At 45.3% G+C, this 22,412-nt stretch overlaps 1 protein-coding gene across 2 annotated transcripts in view; it reads right to left on the reverse strand.

Annotated features, from left to right (window-relative positions):
* LOC130404114 (Golgi-specific brefeldin A-resistance guanine nucleotide exchange factor 1-like) overlaps positions 1-22,412 on the reverse strand; it is a 78,658-nt gene that overhangs the window by 52,219 nt on the left and 4,027 nt on the right. For both annotated transcript variants that reach the window (XM_056608717.1, XM_056608716.1), the window contains exon 3: positions 22,261-22,327. In XM_056608717.1, coding sequence (XP_056464692.1) covers positions 22,261-22,327 — 67 coding nt within the window. The remainder of the gene's footprint in view (positions 1-22,260; positions 22,328-22,412) is intronic.

Genomic DNA, 22,412 nt, shown 5'->3' on the forward strand with positions numbered 1-22,412 from the left:
GGGAGGGGGGTGGGGGGAATGGACCTTTGCCTCCCTGGAGAACCAGCCAGGATGAGGAGTGATGCACTGACAACGTGAAGCTCTAACACATGCACATCCATTGGCAGTGGACCGGAAAGGACTTAAAACATGGGGAGCTGCAGGGCGAGCTCCCATTCTGTATATCAACTGTAATGGAGACCAATAACAAGCAGAAACACAAGATACAGTACAGAGAACAGAAAACACCATTTACACTTGATCCAACCCATTACTTTTTAGGAAATATGAAATGATCCCAATTGTTACATTCACTCCCACCAGAATTCCATGTGAAATCTTTCAAATCGACTAAATGAGGCCCGAGTATAATACAGCTATGACTGTGAAGGAATGGTAGAGTAGAGCAAGTGAAAGGTCGAAGAGCCAAAGGCAGCGGATATACAATATAAAAAAACTGGAGGATTACAACACCGGTGTTGGCATCGCGTCTAACAAACCTTCTTGTCTTCACACACCATGCAAAATCGGGCTTGTTGAATAGCATCCAATAGGATAAACAAATGGCAACTTTAGTGGAGTAGAACTTGCGACAGATTGCATTCCAGCTTAATTGTGAACCTTTAATTCCATTCTAAAGAGAATAAAGACAAAAAAGGATAACTTAATTTAACTTAAATATGTGTGTGAAAGACAGAACACCCAAGAGCGAGAGACACGGACAGACAGAGTAAGAGATGTTGTCCGGTGTAAAGTTTGGGAAGGGGAAGAGGGCCTGGGGCTATTCAGAGCACCACATGATGACCACTAGAAACACAATCGGTGGTCGACTGCGGGCCCTGGGGCCGATGGGCCTTTGTGATTGCTTAATTATATCACAAAGGGCTGAAGGACTAAATTTGTCTGCCTGCCGTGTCACATATTTAAAGTTATACAAGCCACTGGTGCAATATTTTTTAGGTAATGGACAGCGTTGTCCATTTACACATTCCCATACTGACAATTCATGTCAATTTCAAAATGATTGAATGATTTGAAAACCATTTATCAACATCAATTTATTCAGGCAAAAACTGTGATTGCTGCTTGTGGGCATGACCCATGGCGTAAAATGTCCACTATCATATGATGTTCTCTGAAAACAAATATGATTGTTTTTTGGGAATCACGTAATCTAAGCTATATTGATGCGTGAACAAGTACATGTGCAGGAAACAGTATATTTGGCAATTGCTATTGGAAATAATAGACTGTGTTTAAGCTGCTACCACGCATGCCCGGGAGTGTACTGTGAATCATTGTAAACTGGTTATACAGCGAATAACTTAAATTCACCCACATGTGAAACAACCCAAGTAGAAGATATAGTAATAATAATTGTCTCCTAATTATGCTCCCGCTGGCGACAGTCACTCTGTCACCAACTAAATCTTTAATAGAAGCAGGAAAAGATCGCCCCGTTTGACTTTATCTTGAGATGACTTCTTCCAAATACAAATAAGGGGAATGGGGGGGACCAAACACTGATGGTTATTGATCCGGGGCAGAAGGGGGGAGGGATGCTTGGTTATCAACATCCCAGGTCCTGGATTGCAGTGGAAGAAAAGGAGAGAGACGTTGTTTTAACAAGTACACCCAGGCCAAATTAATTCCACAGAGGCCCAAAGGGAAGGTTCCCATCCGTACGTCTTGTCCGAGGTGGTCAGACACGACATCTTTTACCGTGTCCAACATGTTTTTTTTATTTATGTCAAATTCAGTACCCCCCCCCCCCCCCCCACACGCAAATTAATTTATCCCTTTTCCCCCAATTCACCCCACTCCTTCCATCACTCTGGAAGGAAATTGGCACTTGTCGAAGGAGCCAATTAGGACGTAGCAATGCTATGGAGCTCCATATGGGGGTGGGCTTTCTGGCCACAGTGGTATTTTATAGATGCCTTGTACAATGCTCCTGAACGACCAAAACAGGCAATTTGAAAAGCCCCCGGAGAAATTAAAAGTTTTCCGATAGCTTGAAAGGGATGGCTGGCTGGCGGTAAGGGCGACTACAGGGGAGCATCTCTGAGAGGCTGGGTGGAATATAGTTTGCATGTACACACACACACACACACACACACACACACACACACACACACACACACACACACACACACACACACACACACACACACACACACACACACACACACACACACACACACACACACACACACACACACACACAGCTTTTATACTGTTCAGGGAACAAGAGAAACTAGTGTGCAGGAACGCAACATGGGACCAAGAATGATTGACAGGCTCGTGGGGACCCTTGAGAGTCCCTACGTTTCCCTGAGATCGCATGAGAAAGAGTTTCTATTGTCTTGTTAAAGTGTCAATTTTGCGAATTTCAGTTTTGTTCTTTGGCGACACCTTTGGCGATACGTTTTCATTGCAGATGTTTGGGACCGCACTTCTCAGACACCCGAACAGTGTCGCCTGTATAACATCAGTCAGTTGGCTTAATGGCAAGAGACTGGAAAATAAACAGTACTCCTCTTCAGACAAATGATTTGAAGTGAGTTGAAGAGACTGTTGCATTAGCTCCTCCTACTATGAAACACTGCCAGGTGATGGAAAACGCAACACTAGCTGTGGACCACTTGTGATTTTCCCGGGATGTTTGACCCCGCGACCCAGTTCGTAACTTTCATAATACTGAAAATGTCAGGGGTTTAATATTTGGACCGCAGTCTGCATCACCATTGTGTTACCTCAGTTGGCATTACATATTTTCATCAATGAATATGGACATTTTTATCTTTTTCATGTTTTATGATTTTGTTATTCACATAAAGATATTATAGTGGTGTTGCTTAAAATCAATCCAATGACACATCATGCGCATCTGTTTCCGTTTCTGTAGTATTGTCTCTTGGCAATACTTCTGCTAGATGTGGACCCCACCCCCACACACCCCCACCCCCACACACACACACACGTTTGGTTGACCATGAATATATGGTGCCTTTAGATTAAAGATAACATGGACTGTGGACACACAGCCACCTCCAAACCAGCTCCAGGCCTCAGGACAGTGTTCAAACTGCCCTTTGTCTTCCATATTGATCATTAACACAAACTAAGGGCATGTCCCCCGGGGGACCAGTGTGTGAGTGTGATGAGAGAGAATTTGGAAATACATCGTATTACAGTTAAAACAAAAGGTCTTAGGTTATGAGCTATAAAGTACAACCCCTGGGAACGTAAATGAAAACGAATGGGCCTAGCATTCACATGTGTCTAATAGGCTAGCTATTCAGTGTAATCCTTAAAAAAACGTAAACTATAATCCGGTCAAAGCAAAGCAGGTGCATTCGAAAAAGCATGACTTTATTAGCACATATTTCCAGTGTCGGGGGCATTGGCGGGGGGGGGGAATATATGTGCTATATGTTGCACCTGTTATCCTGTACATAAAATGTGTTCTCTGTGCCGCATACTTTTCACACACAGACCATGAAATCTGGACGGCGGTGTGGCAAAGAAGGGGGGTTAATGTTTTCCCCAGGCCCCCCCATCGCCGTGGTGATGGATGGACATGCTTCACGCTCGATCTTCGTCTGAACAACCGGATGTCATTTCGTGCAGGAAAGAAAATAAAACTGCCGAGCTAGCAAACAGGAAGAAAATATCTCCTTCACTTCAAAGTGTGTGGAAAGTAAACCAACACTTACAACGCGTATTTCGAGAGTGCGTATTTCAGTGTCAATGTGTATTGTGAGGATAAGCAATAGTCACCTTGTTTATTATTGAAATAAAAAAGGTGCCTCATGCACCAAAATAAATGATAAAACACTGAATGGCTATTTATTGTAGATATTTCTTCCAATTCAGTTCTGAGGTATTTTATTATTATTATTATTATTATTATTATTATTATTATTAGTAGTAGTAGTATTATTATTATTAGTATTATTATTATTAGGCAGGAAGACATCATTATATTCTAGTAAAAACATGATTGCAATTTTTAGTTACGGGTTGAACAGCTCTTAATTTGACAAATTTCCTTGAAGTCTAAACATAAGAGGTCGATGTACATTTCCGTCAGAGTTGGCAGGCTCTTATTTTGACAGAAACACCTCGGCGGTAAACAGCGGCCCTCTGATCCAATCAGCCACATTTCATTTATAATGCTCAACCATTTGCTCCCAACTGTCAATCGTTCTGCGGTTGCCCTTCAGACGAGGTGCCATCAAATTATCGCCTCTATTTCCAGAAAAACAAACACAGGAGCAAGACAAGATATTTCCATTTGTTCCTGTGACCATATAACCTTGCATACATCAGTCGCGTCTTGGGAAAGATGGTGGGGGATGGTGGGGGATGTGGGGGGTGGGAATGAGTTTGAGAAAGGGTTATTGCTCCGTATTGAATACCGTTAGGGAGAGGATGGGTTTCAGCTCAGTAGTGAGTACAGTTAAAGAGGGGGGGGGGGGTATGGCTCAGTAGTAGGCACAGTTAAAGGGATGAGGGGGTTCAGCTCAGTAGTGGGTACAGTTAAAGAGGGGGGGGGGGTATGGCTCAGTAGTAGGTACAGTTAAAGGGATGAGGGGGTTCAGCTCAGTAGTGGGTACAGTTAGGAGGAATGGCTAAGTAGTGGGTACATTTAGGGAGAGGAGGGGGTATGGCTCAGTATTGGGTACAGTTAGGAGGAATGGTTCAGTATTGCATCAGTTAGGGGGTGGAGGAGGAATGGTTCAGTATTGTATCAGTTATTGGGTGGAGGGGATAACGCAGCTTGCCCACTGCATCCGTCCGTCAACGGACGACGGAAGGCCTGTCTGATGGATGGGGGAGTGGTATTTGCCGACGGAGGCACGATCTGATTGGCTGACGGATCTGTTGCAGCCTGAAAAGTTAAAATTTTCTCAACTTCTGAACGCAAGAGACGGAGCCGACGGAACGGACGGACACACAATGCATTTCGGGATCGCCCCATGCAAAGTCAATGAGATCCGTCTACGGACGGATGCAGTGGACATGGGGTGTTAGGCTCAGTATTGGTAGTTAGGGGGTGGAAGGGGTATATCAACAGAGAGCCGCCTCAGGATCCATCAACACACACACACACACAACTATGATTAAGACTGCTATCCTCAAAACATCATGAAGAGAGAAAGGAGGTGAGAAGGAGGGAGACGGGGACAATTGTCAAAGAGGTTTGTGATGAAGGCGGTGGTAGGGTGGTGGCGTCTGCATGCTCACAAGCAGGGACAACTGACGGGGTGGTTGTGGGGGCATGGGGGGGTGGTGTCTGTATGGGCGACAGTCACAGGATAGGGATGGGGCAGGGCAGGGGACGGTGGCTTCGGTCTGGATGCTCAGAAGCAGGGACAGACAGACAGGGTTGTGGTTTGTGGAGTAGTTGGTGGGGGTCTGGACGTACAGAAGGAGGGACGTCAGACAGGGGATGGGGTGGTGGAGGCTGGGGGTCTGGATGCACAGAGCCGGTGCCCTCATTCGTCTCACCTGCTGCGCTCCTTCAGCACTCCACTAATGGCATTCTCGGGGGTATGAGGGAATCCTACAACCACGCACCGTAGACTTTCACAACAGGCTCGGGGGGCCCCTGCCTGTTCGTAAAAGACACAATACAAGGCCGGCACGCAGGCACACTGGCGCTCGCGCCGCAACTGTGGCGTACCTCAAAGTGCTGCTCCAACAGAGAGGATGCCAGGAGACACCAACAGGGTTTATTTTTATTTGGACTTGAATGCGGTGAGCACACGAGAGCGAGTCAATCAAACAGGAGGAGGAAAATGTGAAGGCAACCGTGGTAGCCGAGCCTCTAGGAAAACAAACATGAGATGATTTAGGGACTTATGTAATGGATGGCACTCGCACTGGTGTAAATCTCTCACCTCAAAATGTGTCTGTTATGATTAGGATTCCAATGAGATTTAGATTCTTTAGAGGGAAAAAAACTGACGCAACACATTTCATCCTAACACCAACACTTGTTTACCCAAAGCACACAATTGTGACTGAAGGCATCAATTGGAAATAAAACAATAGAAAAACCTCGTATTTTTTAAGGGCTGTATTATAATGAATGCAAACACTAATTACAAACATAATACTACTAAAGCACTACTACTACTATTACTGAAACAACTAGTAGCATAAGCACACACTACAGCCTGTTAAAAATATAGGCATATAATCAGGAGCTAGGTTCATATAGCTGTGATTTTTTATGAGCCAGACACATTATAACCATTATTTATAATCATTAAGCAGATTTTTTTCATCTTAGGCCAATTACAGTGATTTATTTTAAGTACATACCAGGTGGGAATTTACTTTCCTCAGAGTTGAGCCTTCAGGCAAATTGTGGAAATCGACAGACCCCATGTCTATTTGGCAGGGTGTCAAGCACCCTTACCACTACAGTATCCTGACCCCTCTTTAAGTTTTATAGCCCGGGACCATCAAACCAAGAGAGAGTGGCTTGGACAGGAAAGGGCCCATATGCCAAAGCCATGATGTGGTGAATGAAAACAAAACACCGTGGCCTCACAGCGTGAGCCGGTCAGGGCACGTTGGTGGATGATGAGCCCTGAACCTCTGGCAACGCTCCAGGGGTAAATCCTCCAAGTAAGACCCCCTGCCGAGTCATCCCAGGGGCAGGCTCATCTTCACCCTCCTCATCTACCTTGACATGACACCCGACGCCAGCTGTTTTGCAGCCCCTGCTGGGGTTCTAAGCTGCCCGTCTGTGTTGCACTGGCTTTTCCAGACCAAGAGATAATAAATTATAAATCGTGTTTTGAAGAGTCACCAACCTGCATAGAGTAACTAATGTGTGAAGAACTGCGCCATCTTTGGTGAAACCGTAGCATTGAATTATAACACAATGGGTCATCTACGTTACACTTTCACAAGCTGATTGTGTATCGGATGCAAGGGCTTGTATTGATCTTGATGAAACGAGAAGAGATACTTGTCGTTTGACTGAAAAATTACCCCTTGTTTTTGTGCATTTTAAAAGTGTTTTTGTATCAAGGAACTATAAAAAGTTATGGCGTACACTCTTCATGCCTGATTTGAATTTCAAAAATATAAATTAAATCAATTGTGCTTGTTGCAGTCATAATTGTTTATATTATAGTCATGACTATTAATTAAATTGCACATGTTGATCCAATCAGATATAAGCAATCCACTTTAATAGGCATGGCCAATGTAATCCCCAAGTCAGGGATGGAAAGGCGTGAGTGGAAAGGCCTTTTCTCCTCCACTTCATCCCTGCCTGGGAGCAGTGCAAGCACCTCATTTGAATGTAACCATTCAGCAGGCAAGCCCATCAGTATTAATAGGCCGATACCACTGTATTTAGACGTGATGCTCCCTTTATTCCCACCCTGCATTGACAGCAAATCCTCTGTGTGTGTTTAATAAATCACAGCGGTTAGGTGCGCGGGCTTAGTCTCAAGTCACCCTAATGACTATATTATGAGCCCCAGCATTAGGAAGGATTAATACTAATCTGGGCTGTTTCAGTTTACCCTGGGCTGTAGGGCCAGGAGGGTCGACAGGACAACAGATCAGCGTGTGCCCTCTGCACAGAAACATCCATCCACCCACAGCTCCCAAACAGCTCAGGAGAACATTAATGAGCTGGTTTTACATGGAGGTTATCTGCTCAGGGAGAAGTGGGGAAAATAAAAAGAGAGGCCCATCTCGATGGCTTTCTCCCCCACCACCACCACCACCACCAGCGATCTCTGGGGGTATCTCTGGTTACTTTGCAAGCTTTAGTCTGGGAAGCACACTCGGAGAATAACCCCTAGTGGTCCCCTCACAAGCCCTGTACAGCTGGGATAAACACCCAAACAAATAGTTGTTGGGACTAGATATACAGAGCTGAAAGCCTGCCTGTTCCATCTGGAGGGCTGGTGGGTTGAGCCAGCACAAGCCCCGGCTGCTCCAGCCCGAGGTTGACTACAGTCTACAAGCAACACTTTCTATAGACAGTGGAGAATATAGAGAGAAATGTGCATTGAATAAAGCGGAAAATGGTTCTGCAAGAGAATGACTGGAGCTAACTTTTACTGTAAAGAATGTAGATGAGTGCAAGAGTAAGTCAGGATTTGCAACTGTAAAAAGATGCCTGTTTAAGCAACTGAGAATATTGCCAATGTTTGTACCCTTCTAATATTAATAATAAAAAATAATCTGTATCAAAGAGTTAATGATGATATAAAATATAACGTAGATCAATTAGAGGACAAAATGTACCGTATGAGCACTCAGTATACATATTGCACGTGGCCCTATCCATAGCTCCACTGGCGAGATACATTTGTAACACTGATGCCACACAGGATCCATGGATGTGTGCGTGTCGGGAGCGGAGGGGGGGGGGGCATTAAAGCCTATCAGGTTTACCCCCACTGGGGCTCTAAAATACCCCAAGCTGAGTGGCCAGAGATGCCCCTGGCCGGCTTAGCAGACCAAGGCGACAACTGTCATAAATGACTCCCCTGTGGACTGGCGTGTCTGCCATACTATAACAAGCTGCAGGGGTAAAGGCATGGCACATCATGATGGAGTACCAGGGAGGGCAGCAGGCCAAACGCCTGACGCCCTCCCGCAGTGGACATCTCGCCACAGCACACGACTGTTCACTCAGGTTTTAGTTTGGGTTTCTTTTCCTAAACGGATGTGTCAACAGAACAACAGGATGTGATGTGTCAATAGCGAAGCTTCTCGTATTTTGTGACCCCTGCCAACCCCGGACCCCGGGCTTCTGGGAGACCCGGGGATCCTTCCTTCGGCACGTCAACCAGAGACGGACGCAGAGTGGCTGGAGAAGGCCTGGAGAGACCACCTCCTCCAGACCACTTCACTGTGGTTCACATGGCAGCTCGTTTCCAGTGATGTATAAAGTGCACTTCCCTGGGGCTTGCTGTTTGTCATAAAACATCTCTCAGCACATCATTTAACCAAACTGGAGAGGCAGAGTGTGGGGGGGGGTGGAGGGGAGGCAATGGAACCCAAAAAAAAAAAAAAAGAGAATACAAACATAATTTACAAAAGTGGCGTTGGAGTCTAATAGTGGGGCTGGTTGCCAGAAGTGCAGTAACTCTAAACCGTGGCGTGGTAAGTGGCTTCTCAGAGAATACTGTTGGGTAATGTCAGACAGCTGAGCAAATGGGAATGGGTCCAGGGAGTGCATTATCCTTATGAATTCATGACAAAATTCTTCCAACGGACACGGAGGTGTTTGTAAACACTTCGCTGTGCTTTCGCTCAAGAAACTGTGGAAGAGCAAAAAAAGGAAATTCTACGTTGTGTGTGGAGAGCTACTTGAGTTTTGAAGATTTATTATGTGCACTCCTCTCTTGTCGTATTTACCTCACGCCACTGGCGCTGAGGTCATCCGGCGAGCTGCTGGGTTTATTGTATGCTTGAGTGTTGCTCCTCAACCTCCTAATTTGGGGTCATTTTATGAGGATTTGAGAGTTTTCAGCAGTGTTCATTTCCTTTTACTGTGTTCAGGGCCGTTCCGAAAAAAGTTTGATAGGAAAAATTGAGATTGGCCACCGAGAAAGTATTGTATTTCAAATATATTTGGCATTGCTGGGAGATTATATCCAGTTTACAACTGAATTCTTGGTTGTGACAACTGTGCTTATGCTGCAGGCTTCGTGGTTATTAGCCCAGAACCACAAGTGGTGGGCCTCATGCACTACGCCACTTTAAAGCCATTGGAAACAGAGTGAAAGGGTGCCAACACCAAGGCTGAAAACCGACAGCGTATCGGGTTAAAAGCATTAGCAACCACATCGGCTACTTATTTGCATTTAGAATTTTTCCTCCTGATTTCAACATGGTTTTAAAACATCTAAACCCTCTTTGTTTGTTGTTGTTTGCCCTCTTAAAACATCACAGAGGGGGGAAAAAAACCTTTCCCGTTTACCAGGTTTTTTTCTGCAGCGCCATGCGTCTCCATCGCACCCAGCTCGTTCTGCACACGCAAGGCTGCGTCCATCCACTCCCACTGGCATCACGGCCATGGAATGCTGAACTCCACATTTTTCCATTCAGCAAGGAAAAGCAAGCCTTTCAAAGCCAATCAGCTAGAAATGTTGCTTTGTTTTTATTTTCGACTGAACTTCCTGGAACCTATTATGTGGCTGTCAGGGATGTATATTTAGCTATGGTAACACGGGGCCTCTTCGTCCCCTTGCGCCACTGGTCATGTCACCTCGGATAAACAGAAAAAGTATTGGTTATCCCTTTTGTCACCTTAAAAGAAGGCTGCCGTGGGTATTGTGTGTGTGTGTGTCTGTGTGTTTAAGAGAGAGAGAGGCATGGCCCGGGTGAGAGACAATAAAGGATGGGATGGCTGTGGACATCACACCAGGGAGGTGGCTCATGCTAGTTTACCGGGTGGTTTGCCAAACATTACCTTTACACACAGGATGGGATGCATTTGGGTATGCAAATAGTGAGCATTTATCGTTGTCGTTAATTGCAAGTGAGAGCACACAAACACACACTAAGTCATACAGATCTGTGTTAATCAGGAATGTAAACACTTTCACAATGAAAATAAAACTAAAAACATGTCGGACTGACATGACCGTGACCATTCATCAAACGTCGACTCACTTTCTGAGCAGTAGTTTCTCGATTGGTCGAGGTAATCCACTAATTGCAAAGAGCTCTAGACAGCATACAGAACCATTTGTTGAGCTGAAAACCCTTTGGTATGAAGGGACACGGAACGGACATGCCCCTTTAGTCTGTTGATCTTCTACTGGATGACGCGATTAGCATTTGAAACTTTGATGTCACTCGAGAAGAGCTCTTGTTTAATCAATCCCATAATGGTCCTAACAAGTCTGCTGAGAGAGGAGTGAATCTTGGTGGATTATTCTCGATGCCACCATACAACTGTGGTTCAAGGGTCAAAGACATTCAAAGCGGATATGTTCAAAAAGGACAAATGACCGGAGGATACACTATCAAATTGTTAACCTCCACAGGACAAAGGAAGCTCAATGTGCAGCCATCATATTCCCAATTTATAAAGCCATATCCACCAGTTTTCTGAACACGTGATTTATCCCCATTTACGTGATAGCCTTTGCTATTTTTGGCGAATAAAGTAATTCAGAGGCACATTTGACCTCTAGACATCTAAAAGGGGAAAACTAGAAAAGCTACACTAACAGACAAAGCTTTATTCTGCTGACAATCAACACCGGCCTCTCTTGACATTTGCAGCGGTGAGGATTAAGGAAAAGTCTAGGCCTGCAGTCCATTGCCTTCTCCTTTCAAATCTTCAGACATTTATTTTCCTTGGGATCGAACGGGGTGGACGACCAGCCCGCTGTTTCTTCTATATAAAGAGCAGCCCTATACATCTGAGGTGTTGAGTTCACAGGAATGTGCGCCTTGAGCCCTGGATTAGCATGACCTATACTTGACTCAACAGTAACAGTGATGCCCACTGGTTCACAAGTTCACTGGCCTGCTGACCGCGGTGTCTGAGATACACAGCCCAACCCAAAACTCCCCTACCCTCAAAACACCCCAGCCCCCACCGCCCCCCCAGCCCACGCCATCTGAATGCTGTCCCCCTCGCTCAGATCCAGGGGCAGCTCAGGCCCTCACCCTCCGAACAAACAAGACGCATGGCAACGGTTGTTCCACAAGTGTCGGACCCCTGGTCGTAAATCCAGCCTGGGCATTTCAGCACTCATAAACTGCTCAGCTCCAGCAAGTCCAGCCGGAATTTTTACTGTTTAAAACCAACAAGGACTTATCAGCATAGCTGGGATGGCTGGAGATGGCCTCGTATGGCCAAAATATGGTACGAGCTGGGGAGGGTGGCGAGAAGGAGCACGCCAAGAGGGATCGTAATTGACCAACACACAAATCACGTTGTTCAAATCAACATCTGCTTTATGACAGGATTAACGGGTTTAATCTGAGAGCTAGAACAGGATTTCAAATGAAAATATCATACAAATAAAAAAGAACCAGCACACGATTTGACAAAATGTATAAAATACACGGGTAGTATCAATATCAGAGCTTGGAGATGCTAATTATTTATTTGTCACGTTGGGAAAAAAATAAAGCATCAAAACAATAATGTCTGTGTGCGTCTGTGTGTGTCTGTGTTTGTGTGTGTGTGTGTGTGTGCGTGTGTGTGTGCGTGCGCTTGGGTGGTGGTGCTCTTGAATGTATCGTCAGGTCTATTTTGCTTGCGGGCCAATCAACACCTTCTCGCGGCGGGGGTTGTTAGCATGTCTGCCGGTCAGCTGCATGGGGCGGTCGCAGCCAGGCCGGCTCGCTCCCCTGTCAGCGGGGAAGCTTTTGTCAAAATTTGTAATGGGCGGCACTGATCCACATGCTATTTAAGACGGGCCACATCAACGGCTTTGAAGGGCCCCCGCCGCAGTAAGTCACCTCTTGCTCCCCCTGATTCAATATTTACGCCCTGCAATGCAGACAGTTGTTTAATCAGCCTGTGTAGTGGACATGCCTGCCCACTAGGTCTGCTCCGCCAGCTGCCAGCTCACACCACCCACCCCCCACTCACCGCCGCCCCCGTCCCTGGACACGACAGTACTTTGACCTATTTCACCTCCACTGCGCACGCCGCCTTCAAACAACCCAGCTGCAGACCAGAAATAGGACATCTTTTAATGCCAACCTCTACTCAGAAGACCCCAGTGGAACTTCTCCCCTCCCTCCGCATCGGCGTGAAACAGAGGGGAGGGTATGGAAGGGGCGAGGGAGGAGAGAGACAACAGCAGCCACTCACTGAATTGTACTGAGACAACAACAACAACAAGTGGGCTGGGGGCCAAGTTCAATAAACATGGTGGTGCAGCCGACCCTGTCACTTAAACCCAAATACATACTCTACAATTAAACAAACAGAAATGGATTCATACACCGTTGTACTATTCTGTTATTTAGCTGCCTTTTTTTCAAAAGGGAAGTTGGATAAGAGCAGATTTTTATCCAAAGTGAGTTTGACAAGGGAATTCAGACGCAGGTCATCAAGGAGCAGGTATGGATTGTGTTAAACAATTGTTTTGCCATGGAAAAACAAAGTCTAAACAATAACCTGATTCATGTGATCATGAGTTGGACCAGAAACAGAAATAACAGGACTGTTTTGAGAACAAAATTAAGTTAAACTTAAATATTAACCGGACAGGTGCAAGAAGTAATGATTTGGTAGACTGCACACATAGAAAATCATCCACATCATTTATTAAATGTTAAATTAAATTCTGCAACCAAATATTCTGCATATGCAACACTAACGTATACCAAATTCAACACATCTGAAAATGAGAATCTTCGCATTAAGGAACATTGCCTATAGTTCCCCGCCAATATGTTTGCATTCCACCACACATAAGGTTGTGACATCGCCGTAAAACCTCATAATACCACCATTTGGCCAGCCGTAGTGGCAGGACCAGATTTTCATGTTTCAAGATCCCGTCCACACGCTTTCAACGTCAATGGAAGTGAACAAAATGCCGTAAGGAAGCAGGGGGAAAGAATAAAACATCCGTCGTTTTATACAGCTATGCACAGAACCATTGTTAAAGACAGGGTGAATCTCCAGCCATGGTGATAAATCAAAAATCACTCCCGGTACAGTCCTTCAAATACATGCGTTACAAACAACTGCGCGCCAGCCGCAATGTTCCCGGTCAAGTGTGTATCTGTGTACGTACGTTCACGCATCTGTGAGAATATCAGTTTGAAACTAATGTGCAATGCAGAGCTTATCCGATTGGATATGTGAATTACAATGTCCGTGGTCACAGCATCCTTATGGACCATGAAATAACAAGCAGCTGTGTGCATGTGTGTCAAGAGACACTGTGAATGTGTGCGTGCATGCGTGCGTGTGCGCGTGAATACATGTATGTGGGGGGTGTGGTGGGCAGTGCTGCCGAGAGGTTTGTTAACCCCGTCCATCAATGCAGTCTGGGATTCACAGTGGGGCGCGGGAGGCTTAAGGAGGTGAGCGCCACACAAGACAGTCCATCCCAGCAATACTAATATTGGCCCTTATTTTCTACAACAACAAAAAGCACCGCACCCCCACCCGCGAGCTCCTCCACACCGCCACCGCCTAGAGAGCTGGTGGACTGTACCTTTTGATTTGGCCGGCTTTGCCGCTATACTGAGGAGATTACTGAGGGTAGCCCCCACGATTCGTTCCAGCAGACCTTGTATTGTAATCATGCAGTAAAGCAATGCATGTTCATGTTCCCCCTGATCAATAGGTCACACAGGGTGGCCTGCGGTACGACCTTAGTCGAAATTATCATCATCATTATTATGTGTTATAGGTCCTTGGATGAATAAGAGGGAGCAACTTGAGGTGACTAGTGACTAATGCTATGATCGTAGGATGTTAACTGGAGAATGGAGCCAAGGATGGAGGGTCGTGCTAGCTTTGGACGATGAATTATAGGCTGTCTGACCAACACAACTGTCTGACCCACCCCGTGACCTATAAACCCTGGCACCACGCCAAGGCTCATTTACATGCAGCCGAGTTCAAGCAGGAGCTTAACGTTGTCTTCCAAATCATAACTTAACGCCATAACTTAGCCAAATGTTTCAAGATAGTAAATCACGTCAAAATGAAACTTGGTGCTGTGTGGCTTATGACAGCATCTAATCACGTCGACCACCCAAATATGGAAACAGGAAAATGTTATTCAAATACATCACCCCCTAGGTGGTCAGTACAAAGAGAACAAAAGCATAGCAAGTGTTGCCATTGTAACCCCCTCCCCAACCCTTTGTCTCAAGACACCCTGAAGCTAAACTTGCATGCTGAAAACAAACACTTAGCACCTCCAAAAATTGCCAATGCCAGGCTGTATTGTCAATCTGTACTATGCAGTCCGGCCCGCCAAAGTGTCACCACGTGCCGGCCGCCCTAGGGCTGTTTATAGACCAGACCTCCAGCGTTAGTATCTGCCGTGGGTCGTCCAAGGTGTTGAAACGTCCCAAACCCTACCTAAATACCCCCTGCTCTTTATTGGTGTTCCATGCGCACAGTGTGAAGTCATTAAAGAGGAACTCTGAACCAAAACCCTCGTTGACCCCCGGGCCAACAGCAGCGTGGTGGGCCTCATGCCAAATGTCAATAACCACCTCATAAGAACATCCTTAACAGGGAATTACGACACAATCCAGGTAGGGCAGAGATAAAAAAAAATAAGCCTCCAACAAATGGTTCATAGTGGACAAAACATTAGCAGAGCCTTGACCAGTATAGAAGGCTATTCCTAGGCTGTGAAGACCATGGTTAAGAGAGGAGAGGGGGGCCCTTTTGATTTTGTTTTGGGGGCTACTGTGCACTTCCGATGCTTTCCATAGCAAAACGATTGTACCTTTGTATTATCTAAATTCAGTTTTATACTATATCGTTGTTTAGATTAAATAATAGTAGGCCATCGAAGAAGGAATCAACAACGAAGAAGGTGAGGACTTTTAGGTACATTTCAGGGGATTTTCCTGAGAATCCGTGATGAACACAAGGTTCACCCGGACCAGTTTAGTTTAAGACCATCATCGAGGAGGCATCATTGTGGGTCTGAAGACCATCCCTGTACCCCAGACCGCCTTTATTCGTCAAACCCCCTATTGAGGACCAGTTTGTGTTCCCCTGAGGCTTTGTCCACTCCGCTTCAGCCATCGCCTCAAAATCCTCCAGCCTAGAGACCTGGGGCCGGACCACCACCAGCACCAGCCCCGGCCCACCTACCACCCTGCACAGACAGACACCCTGGAGCACTTTGATTAATGGCCCTCTGCTGGGACCCTCCATCCACTCAGCACATTGTTGAGAGGCTCTGAAACAGGACAACAGTTGCATCCCCTTTTCACACTAGGCCTAAGCCCTGCCTGTCAGGCCCCGGTTAGAGCACTGTTAACTGGCTAGATTTACAGCTACTAACCAGCGCTAGGTGGCAGGCTGTCTGGTGGAGGGAACCCCCCCCATTAAATCAAGTGACATTTGATGAGCACTATTACCACAGCGTGGGCCAGGGGATTATCTCACCGGCTTACTTGCAACACTGGCATAATTTGAGATGGCACACATCAAATGCTCGTTATTCAATGAGTTGCTCCCCGTTTATCTCCTAGTTGGTTTCATTAATGTGGGCCATGTGTTTTCCTGATCACCTCAATGTGAATCAAGGCACTCTCGTACCAAGGGCCAAGTGAGAAGACTTGGAGGCTCATCGCTGATCGCCTTGCCAACTTATTAACCTTGCCAAGCGGACGTGTCCCTGGGCTATCATTCCTCCTTGACATGGAGGGATATGAAGACAGGGGGGAGCCGCAGACAGGATACTTTCCAATCCAGGGCAATGGAAACTCTGCTCTTCCCATTTAGCAACTATGCAACACCTCTTAACTCAGGTTGCTCTTTGGTGGACAGTTGATGTCAAGTCCTGCCTGCGCGAACCACATGTCCTGTGAGCTCCTTCCCCCTTAGACATCCAGTAACCACTAACACCTTCGCAGTATCTGCGCGATTCCAATGTCCAACACAGGCGTCAGCATTATTACTAAAATGTATAAAATATTTTTGAAACATTTAATTCCCCAAACAAGCTATTGAACAATTTGTTAGGCTAAGGCCCCATGGATTTCAAAAGGAAATTAATTTTTTCTATGTATTTCTTTGTATGCACGTTAAAATAAGTATACATATGTTTACTTTTCTAGGTCAATTTATTCAACATATTTTCTTGGTTGTTTTTTTACAGCAACTTAAAAATCTGTTTGAAAACAAATGAATGTGGATCTCGTGCTTGAAAGACTTCATAACTTTGCTTTGCAACCTCCTCTATAAATAACGTTTGTTATAATAATTAGGACTAAACATGTAGGCCATTGACGTGACAGTGCAGACATGCAGAGAGTTTACATAAGCCAGATTCTCCTTAAGCCAAGATACTTTTGTGTGTGTAAACATATTTCCTTTAGTGGCTGACCGATATGACTTATGGGGTCGTCTTCATCTGGTATCCGCCAGCTGCACTCCGGCACCTCAATTGGAGTGATATATGTCCCAATATCAGGTGGCACAGGGGAGGGAGGAGAAGAGGGGCAGTTGAAGAGTGAGGTTAAAAGGGCAGAGGGCCGAAGCCTGGACAAGGCTGGCTGAGCACAGCTGGGGGAAGGGGTGATGGGAGGGGGGGGGGGAGGCCACGCACTTGACCTTGAAATAAGACAGAGAGACAGACAGAGACAAAGCGAGAAGCGTGCAGGCTCGCTCATGTTGACAGACCTGCCAGAAATATTAGATGAATTAGGACAGGTCCTAAGTTATGGGATGGATCAGTTCAATAGAAACAAAGTTTTTTTTAGATTGCAAAGATGTGAAACACTGCAAGAATGTGACAGATCTTAAGTCATGCCCTTACATGGTGGATGTGATAAAACGCAATGATTAAAGCCAAATCTAGCAAATGAAAATAATACAAATAAAAATCGAGAAAATTGCCTTAAAAGATTCTTCGCTCCCTTATAGTCATATTATTATATGTTATACGGGTTATACGGGTGCTGAATTGCCTGTTGCCAGGAGGTCAGCGAGATAATTACTTGAACGGGTCAGTAATAAGGTCAGCCTCCATGCTTTTCCTTTGCCGAACCCACTGCCATTGTGTCTCCCCCCCCCCCCTCCCGTTTGCACCCCCCCTTCTTGAGCGGCGCCTCCGGTGCCTTGCAGGTGATTCCAGTCAATTAGAGGTGTGCTTGTGAATTGAGTTAGTATTGGGGAAAAAATAAAAGGGAATGAAGGAAGCTGTCAGTCAAAGGGCCACTCTGGCTTGGAATCTGGCCGACGTCTGAATCTCTAAACCTGTATTTGTATGAATAAAAATGAAGGGATTTAGGGGAGGACTGCTTCCTAGACAGACTCACCTTCACTATAGACTGAGCAAGGGTTGGTGGGGGAGGAAGAGAAATAGATCTCAAAGAAGAAAAAAAACAAAAAGAAACCTGGGACTGAAGCAGACTTCTGCATAACAAAAGGGAGGCATAGGAAGGAAAGATGTTGGGCATGGGATTGAATACAATGTATGACTGAATGAATCACTGTATCTCTATCCTACTCTCCCGAGGCATCAAGAGCGGCCGCAACACAAATCCACCGAATTATTCAACAGGGGATTCAGACAGATTTGTCTGTTTGATGTGGATCCCACACACCATACCTCAGGGTCAATGTCTTGCAAGAGGCAGAAGACTCAATCTACAGCTCAGTGATAAAAAAATAAATAAAATCAAATGCAAAGAAAACGTTATGGCATCAAAAAATGATCATGTCCTGCATGGGTTAAGAGATTTGGGCCTCGCTGTGCGGCCCAAACCATACCTCAGAGCCAATTTGTATCTACTAGTTACTTGTTAGCAATTCCAATGTTGTGGCTGGATTAGGCAGACCATGCAGGTCCACATAGCAGCGGTTGTCATCGGCATACGATGCATTTAGTCCCAAGCCCTCTAACTCATGGACAGCAGAAGTTTCACATGATCGGGAGGGAAAGGACTTAACAGCTCTAACGAATATTAACTACATGGAAATAAAGTAACTTAAAAATTAATAGTATATAATAAATTAAGGTTGTGCTCACATCCTTATTACAAACCCTGTCTGTGAATAAACAGTCCCTCCTTAACTCAGATCATGGGTCAAGCATTCATATAAAAAAAGAAAACGTCCAACTGGGATATGTCATGTATATTCTCTAAATATTTTAAGATAAGTATTTTGGAAACTTATATTGGTCACTAAACAGTGGGGGGGTGGGGGGGGGGGCAAAAACTGATTACGAGAATATACTTCTGGAAGAATACTAGAAAGCAGCCCTAAGCTGAGACATGCCATTTAAAGAGGAGCCCTAAGCCCAACTTCATCTGCTATGACTTTATAGAGGAGTGAGGCAGCGCTGAGCCGCTGCAACACATGTTCCCTGGCTGCCCATAACTGGGGTTTCTTTGTTTAGAAAAGAAAAAAAATATCCACCCACCAACACCACCACTGCTCGAATCAAGGAAAGGTCTTCAGTCTTCCAGGACTTGTAGGGAATTTTTTGTCTTTTTTTTTTATCGTATGAGACAACACTTCCTTTCCCAGAACAATTTATCTCTCTGCTTGACAAGACCGCTAGCTATATTTACCCAACTAAAATTGCAGATGATACACCTCCAGCTGTATCGCTCTGCAAGCACACATGCCCCTGTCAATCACACAAATACAGAACCTTCAACAATGGAATGAGAGAGTGAGAGCGAGAGAAAAAGAGACAGAGAGTACACAATAAAATCAGAGAAAGAAAAAGAGAAGAGAATCAGAGAATGAATTCACAAAGAGAGCCTGTGAATCAGAGAGAGAGAGAAAGAAAAAGCCAAAATGAACGTCAGACAGAGACGATGGAGAATGAAAGAGAGAGAGGGATGCTGAGGAACCTGGTGGGGTCTAATCCATATTTTCCTTCGCTGGTTCTGGCTTGTGTTGTGAGAGGCAGCTAAGGTACACAACAGACCAAACGGAATTACTGGGCTTTCAATAAGCCGACAGCTGGGCCCGGGAGCAACACAGCCCACCCTGAAGACTTCACACACAGTGTGTGTGTGTGTGTGTGTGTGTGTGTGTGTGTGTGTGTGTGTGTGTGTGTGTGTGTGTGTGTGTGTGTGTGTGTGTGTGTGTGTGTGTGTGTGTGTGTGTGTGTGTGTGTGTGTGTGTGTGTGTGTGTGTGTGTGTGTGTGTGTGTTCTCCCACCAAGTAGACTTGGGTGAGTGGGGTTGAAAGAGGGAAAGTGAAAGAGAAAGACCTAGTGCAATTTTGTTTTGCTTCCAAAAAAAAATGTAAGTCTGGCCAAGCACACAATTAAGCCTCTTCTTCATTCTGTATCAGTTGAGTCTTCCAGTCACGCCAAAGTGCATGGACATGCCGATTGAGAGACATTGAGACAAGGAGTGATTTAATGTACGGTTTCTAAATATTCGTCTTTTTGCCATCGAACTTAATAGTAATTTTGACTTGATATTCCGGATGTCGTCTCACCCACAGAATGTGGGTGAGAATAAGGGTTGATGTCAAAGATATGAGCAACGCAGGCTGCTCAGTTAAAGCCATGAATCACTGGCAAGGTTTTGGTTGTTTTTTGGCACAGAGTAAAGGTTGGGTGTGAGAAGGGGTACGGTGGTTGTAGTGAGGGTGGAGAAGGACGAAGGGTGAAAATGTGAAGCAGATTCCTCTCAGGCCCCTGGCGCAGCAGTGCCTGTCCATCTCCTCTGTCGGTGGAGGCATTCCCAGGGGGAGGCCAACACACACACACACACACACACACACACACACACACACACACACACACACACACACACACACACACACACACACACACACACACACACACACACACACACACACACACACACACAGAGAGAGAGAGAAGACTGGAGGTCCATGTGTTGCATCTCTCCTCTGGCTGCCGGCTGCTACCGCCGCTGGCCTGCCCAGCTTCTCTGGACCCTTCCAAGCGCTCTCATTGCAAAGCCATGACGACACACAGGGTTAACCGCCGATCTGGACTGACTGCCTGGCCCCCCAGGGACCGAGGACTAGCGGCGCTCAGTTTACACACACGCGCTGGAGCTCGCACGAGATCAATCACTGTTACCACGGTTACACCGCGGGTAGCTCAGATCTTCAGTCCTCTACAACCAGAGAAACAAGTATGGAAGCTAGACAAATGACAAGTATAGAGACGAGGGGTCCTTGTCCAAATCAACTGGTCGAGCAAGGCGTTAACACTGCCATGGTCAGGGGGTATATTCCCACTGGGGGCCACCCTTGCCAAGAATGTATGCTCTCAGGGTATTGCAAGACATAAAAGCATCCGCCAAATGGCATATATATAGAGAGAGAGAGCACGTGGAATGCTTTGATACAATTTGAAGCAATCACCCTAAAGACAAAAGATATTTCAGGAAAGGTGATTTGGGATTTAGGGGACCAAGGCAAGCTGGCCAATTAAGAAATTGTTAAATAGTGGTTTGACATATTACTCTGTCCTTGCAGGTATTCAAAGATATATATACATTCAATATTTTTTAGAAATGACACGAATTCTACTTCATTCATGTGGAATCTGCAAGGCTTTAATAAGTTTGTCACTTTCTGTCTGCATGCTATCCCTTGCGTCGTTTATCTTGTATAGTAATATTTTTGTCACATTCTAATATTCAAATATGTAGATTTAATATCACTGTATATTATGCTCCATCCAATAAATATTCAAACATTTGAGTACCTCTCCTGGTAGGCAAATAAAATAAATATAATTTTCCTCCTCCCACAAAGCACTGCTTCACCGGGAAACATCTGTACAACAGTCGTACCCCTGCCTATAACCCCGTCCCCAACACTGCCGTGTCACTCAAAGGAGCATTTGGATAAAAGATGAGCAAACAGCAATCCTGTTTCATTGGGACTCCCGTATGATTCAGCAGCCACAAAACAGCCCCATGCACGGCGAGACACAGAGAGGAATAATATTGACAATGCGAAAGGCCACAACGTTTCTCCATGGAAATATACACCCCGCACCTGATTAAATGTCATATTACTCCTCAGACACGGGATAACCCGACTCTTTACAATAGCAAATCTGAATATGCTCAACCTCGGGGTCTCAGCTAGCTAGGATTTACCCAAGTGATGTATTGTACAAGAGACACTTGGCACGGCTAAGCCACTGCTGGAACAGGAGGATCAGAAGAGGGGAATATAGCACACGGTTTCTATCTGGCGCTAGGAGCTGGTGAATGGTATTACAGAAAGACAGATACATCTATGGATATTATAATAAACACAGATATAATTTTTGACACTAATTTGATCGAGGGCCTGACTAACATAAAACGTGTGAATATTTCAGAATATTTTGTTTTTTGTAATTTTTCATTTAAAATTTAAAATGCATTGGCTCAATGTGGTTTAAAAATCATAAATTTAGTAATTATGGATCTATAGCAGATAAATTAGGGATATGCAAATGTGTTCGAGGCCTGAGGGATGTATAATGTGGCCGTTGAAGCCCTTGGAGACCTTGGTACCTGTGATCAAGGGCTGTACAACTCATTGAATTGAGTTGACTTGGTGATGCATCTGATTGACGTGTGATGTTTGGATGAACTTACCTTTAATGGAGTTGAGGATGTCCTTGAGTTGGGCGAAGCTGCTGAGCAAAGGGTCTTGTTCTTCATCCTGGTCATAGAGTAAAAAAAAGGGCACATAGTTTGCATGGTCTTGCACCATTCAAGATGATGAGGATATCTGAGGGCAAGCTGTG

Source organism: Gadus chalcogrammus, chromosome 15, assembly GCF_026213295.1.
Source record: "Gadus chalcogrammus isolate NIFS_2021 chromosome 15, NIFS_Gcha_1.0, whole genome shotgun sequence".
In the NCBI taxonomy this organism is placed as follows: Eukaryota; Metazoa; Chordata; class Actinopteri; order Gadiformes; family Gadidae; genus Gadus; species Gadus chalcogrammus.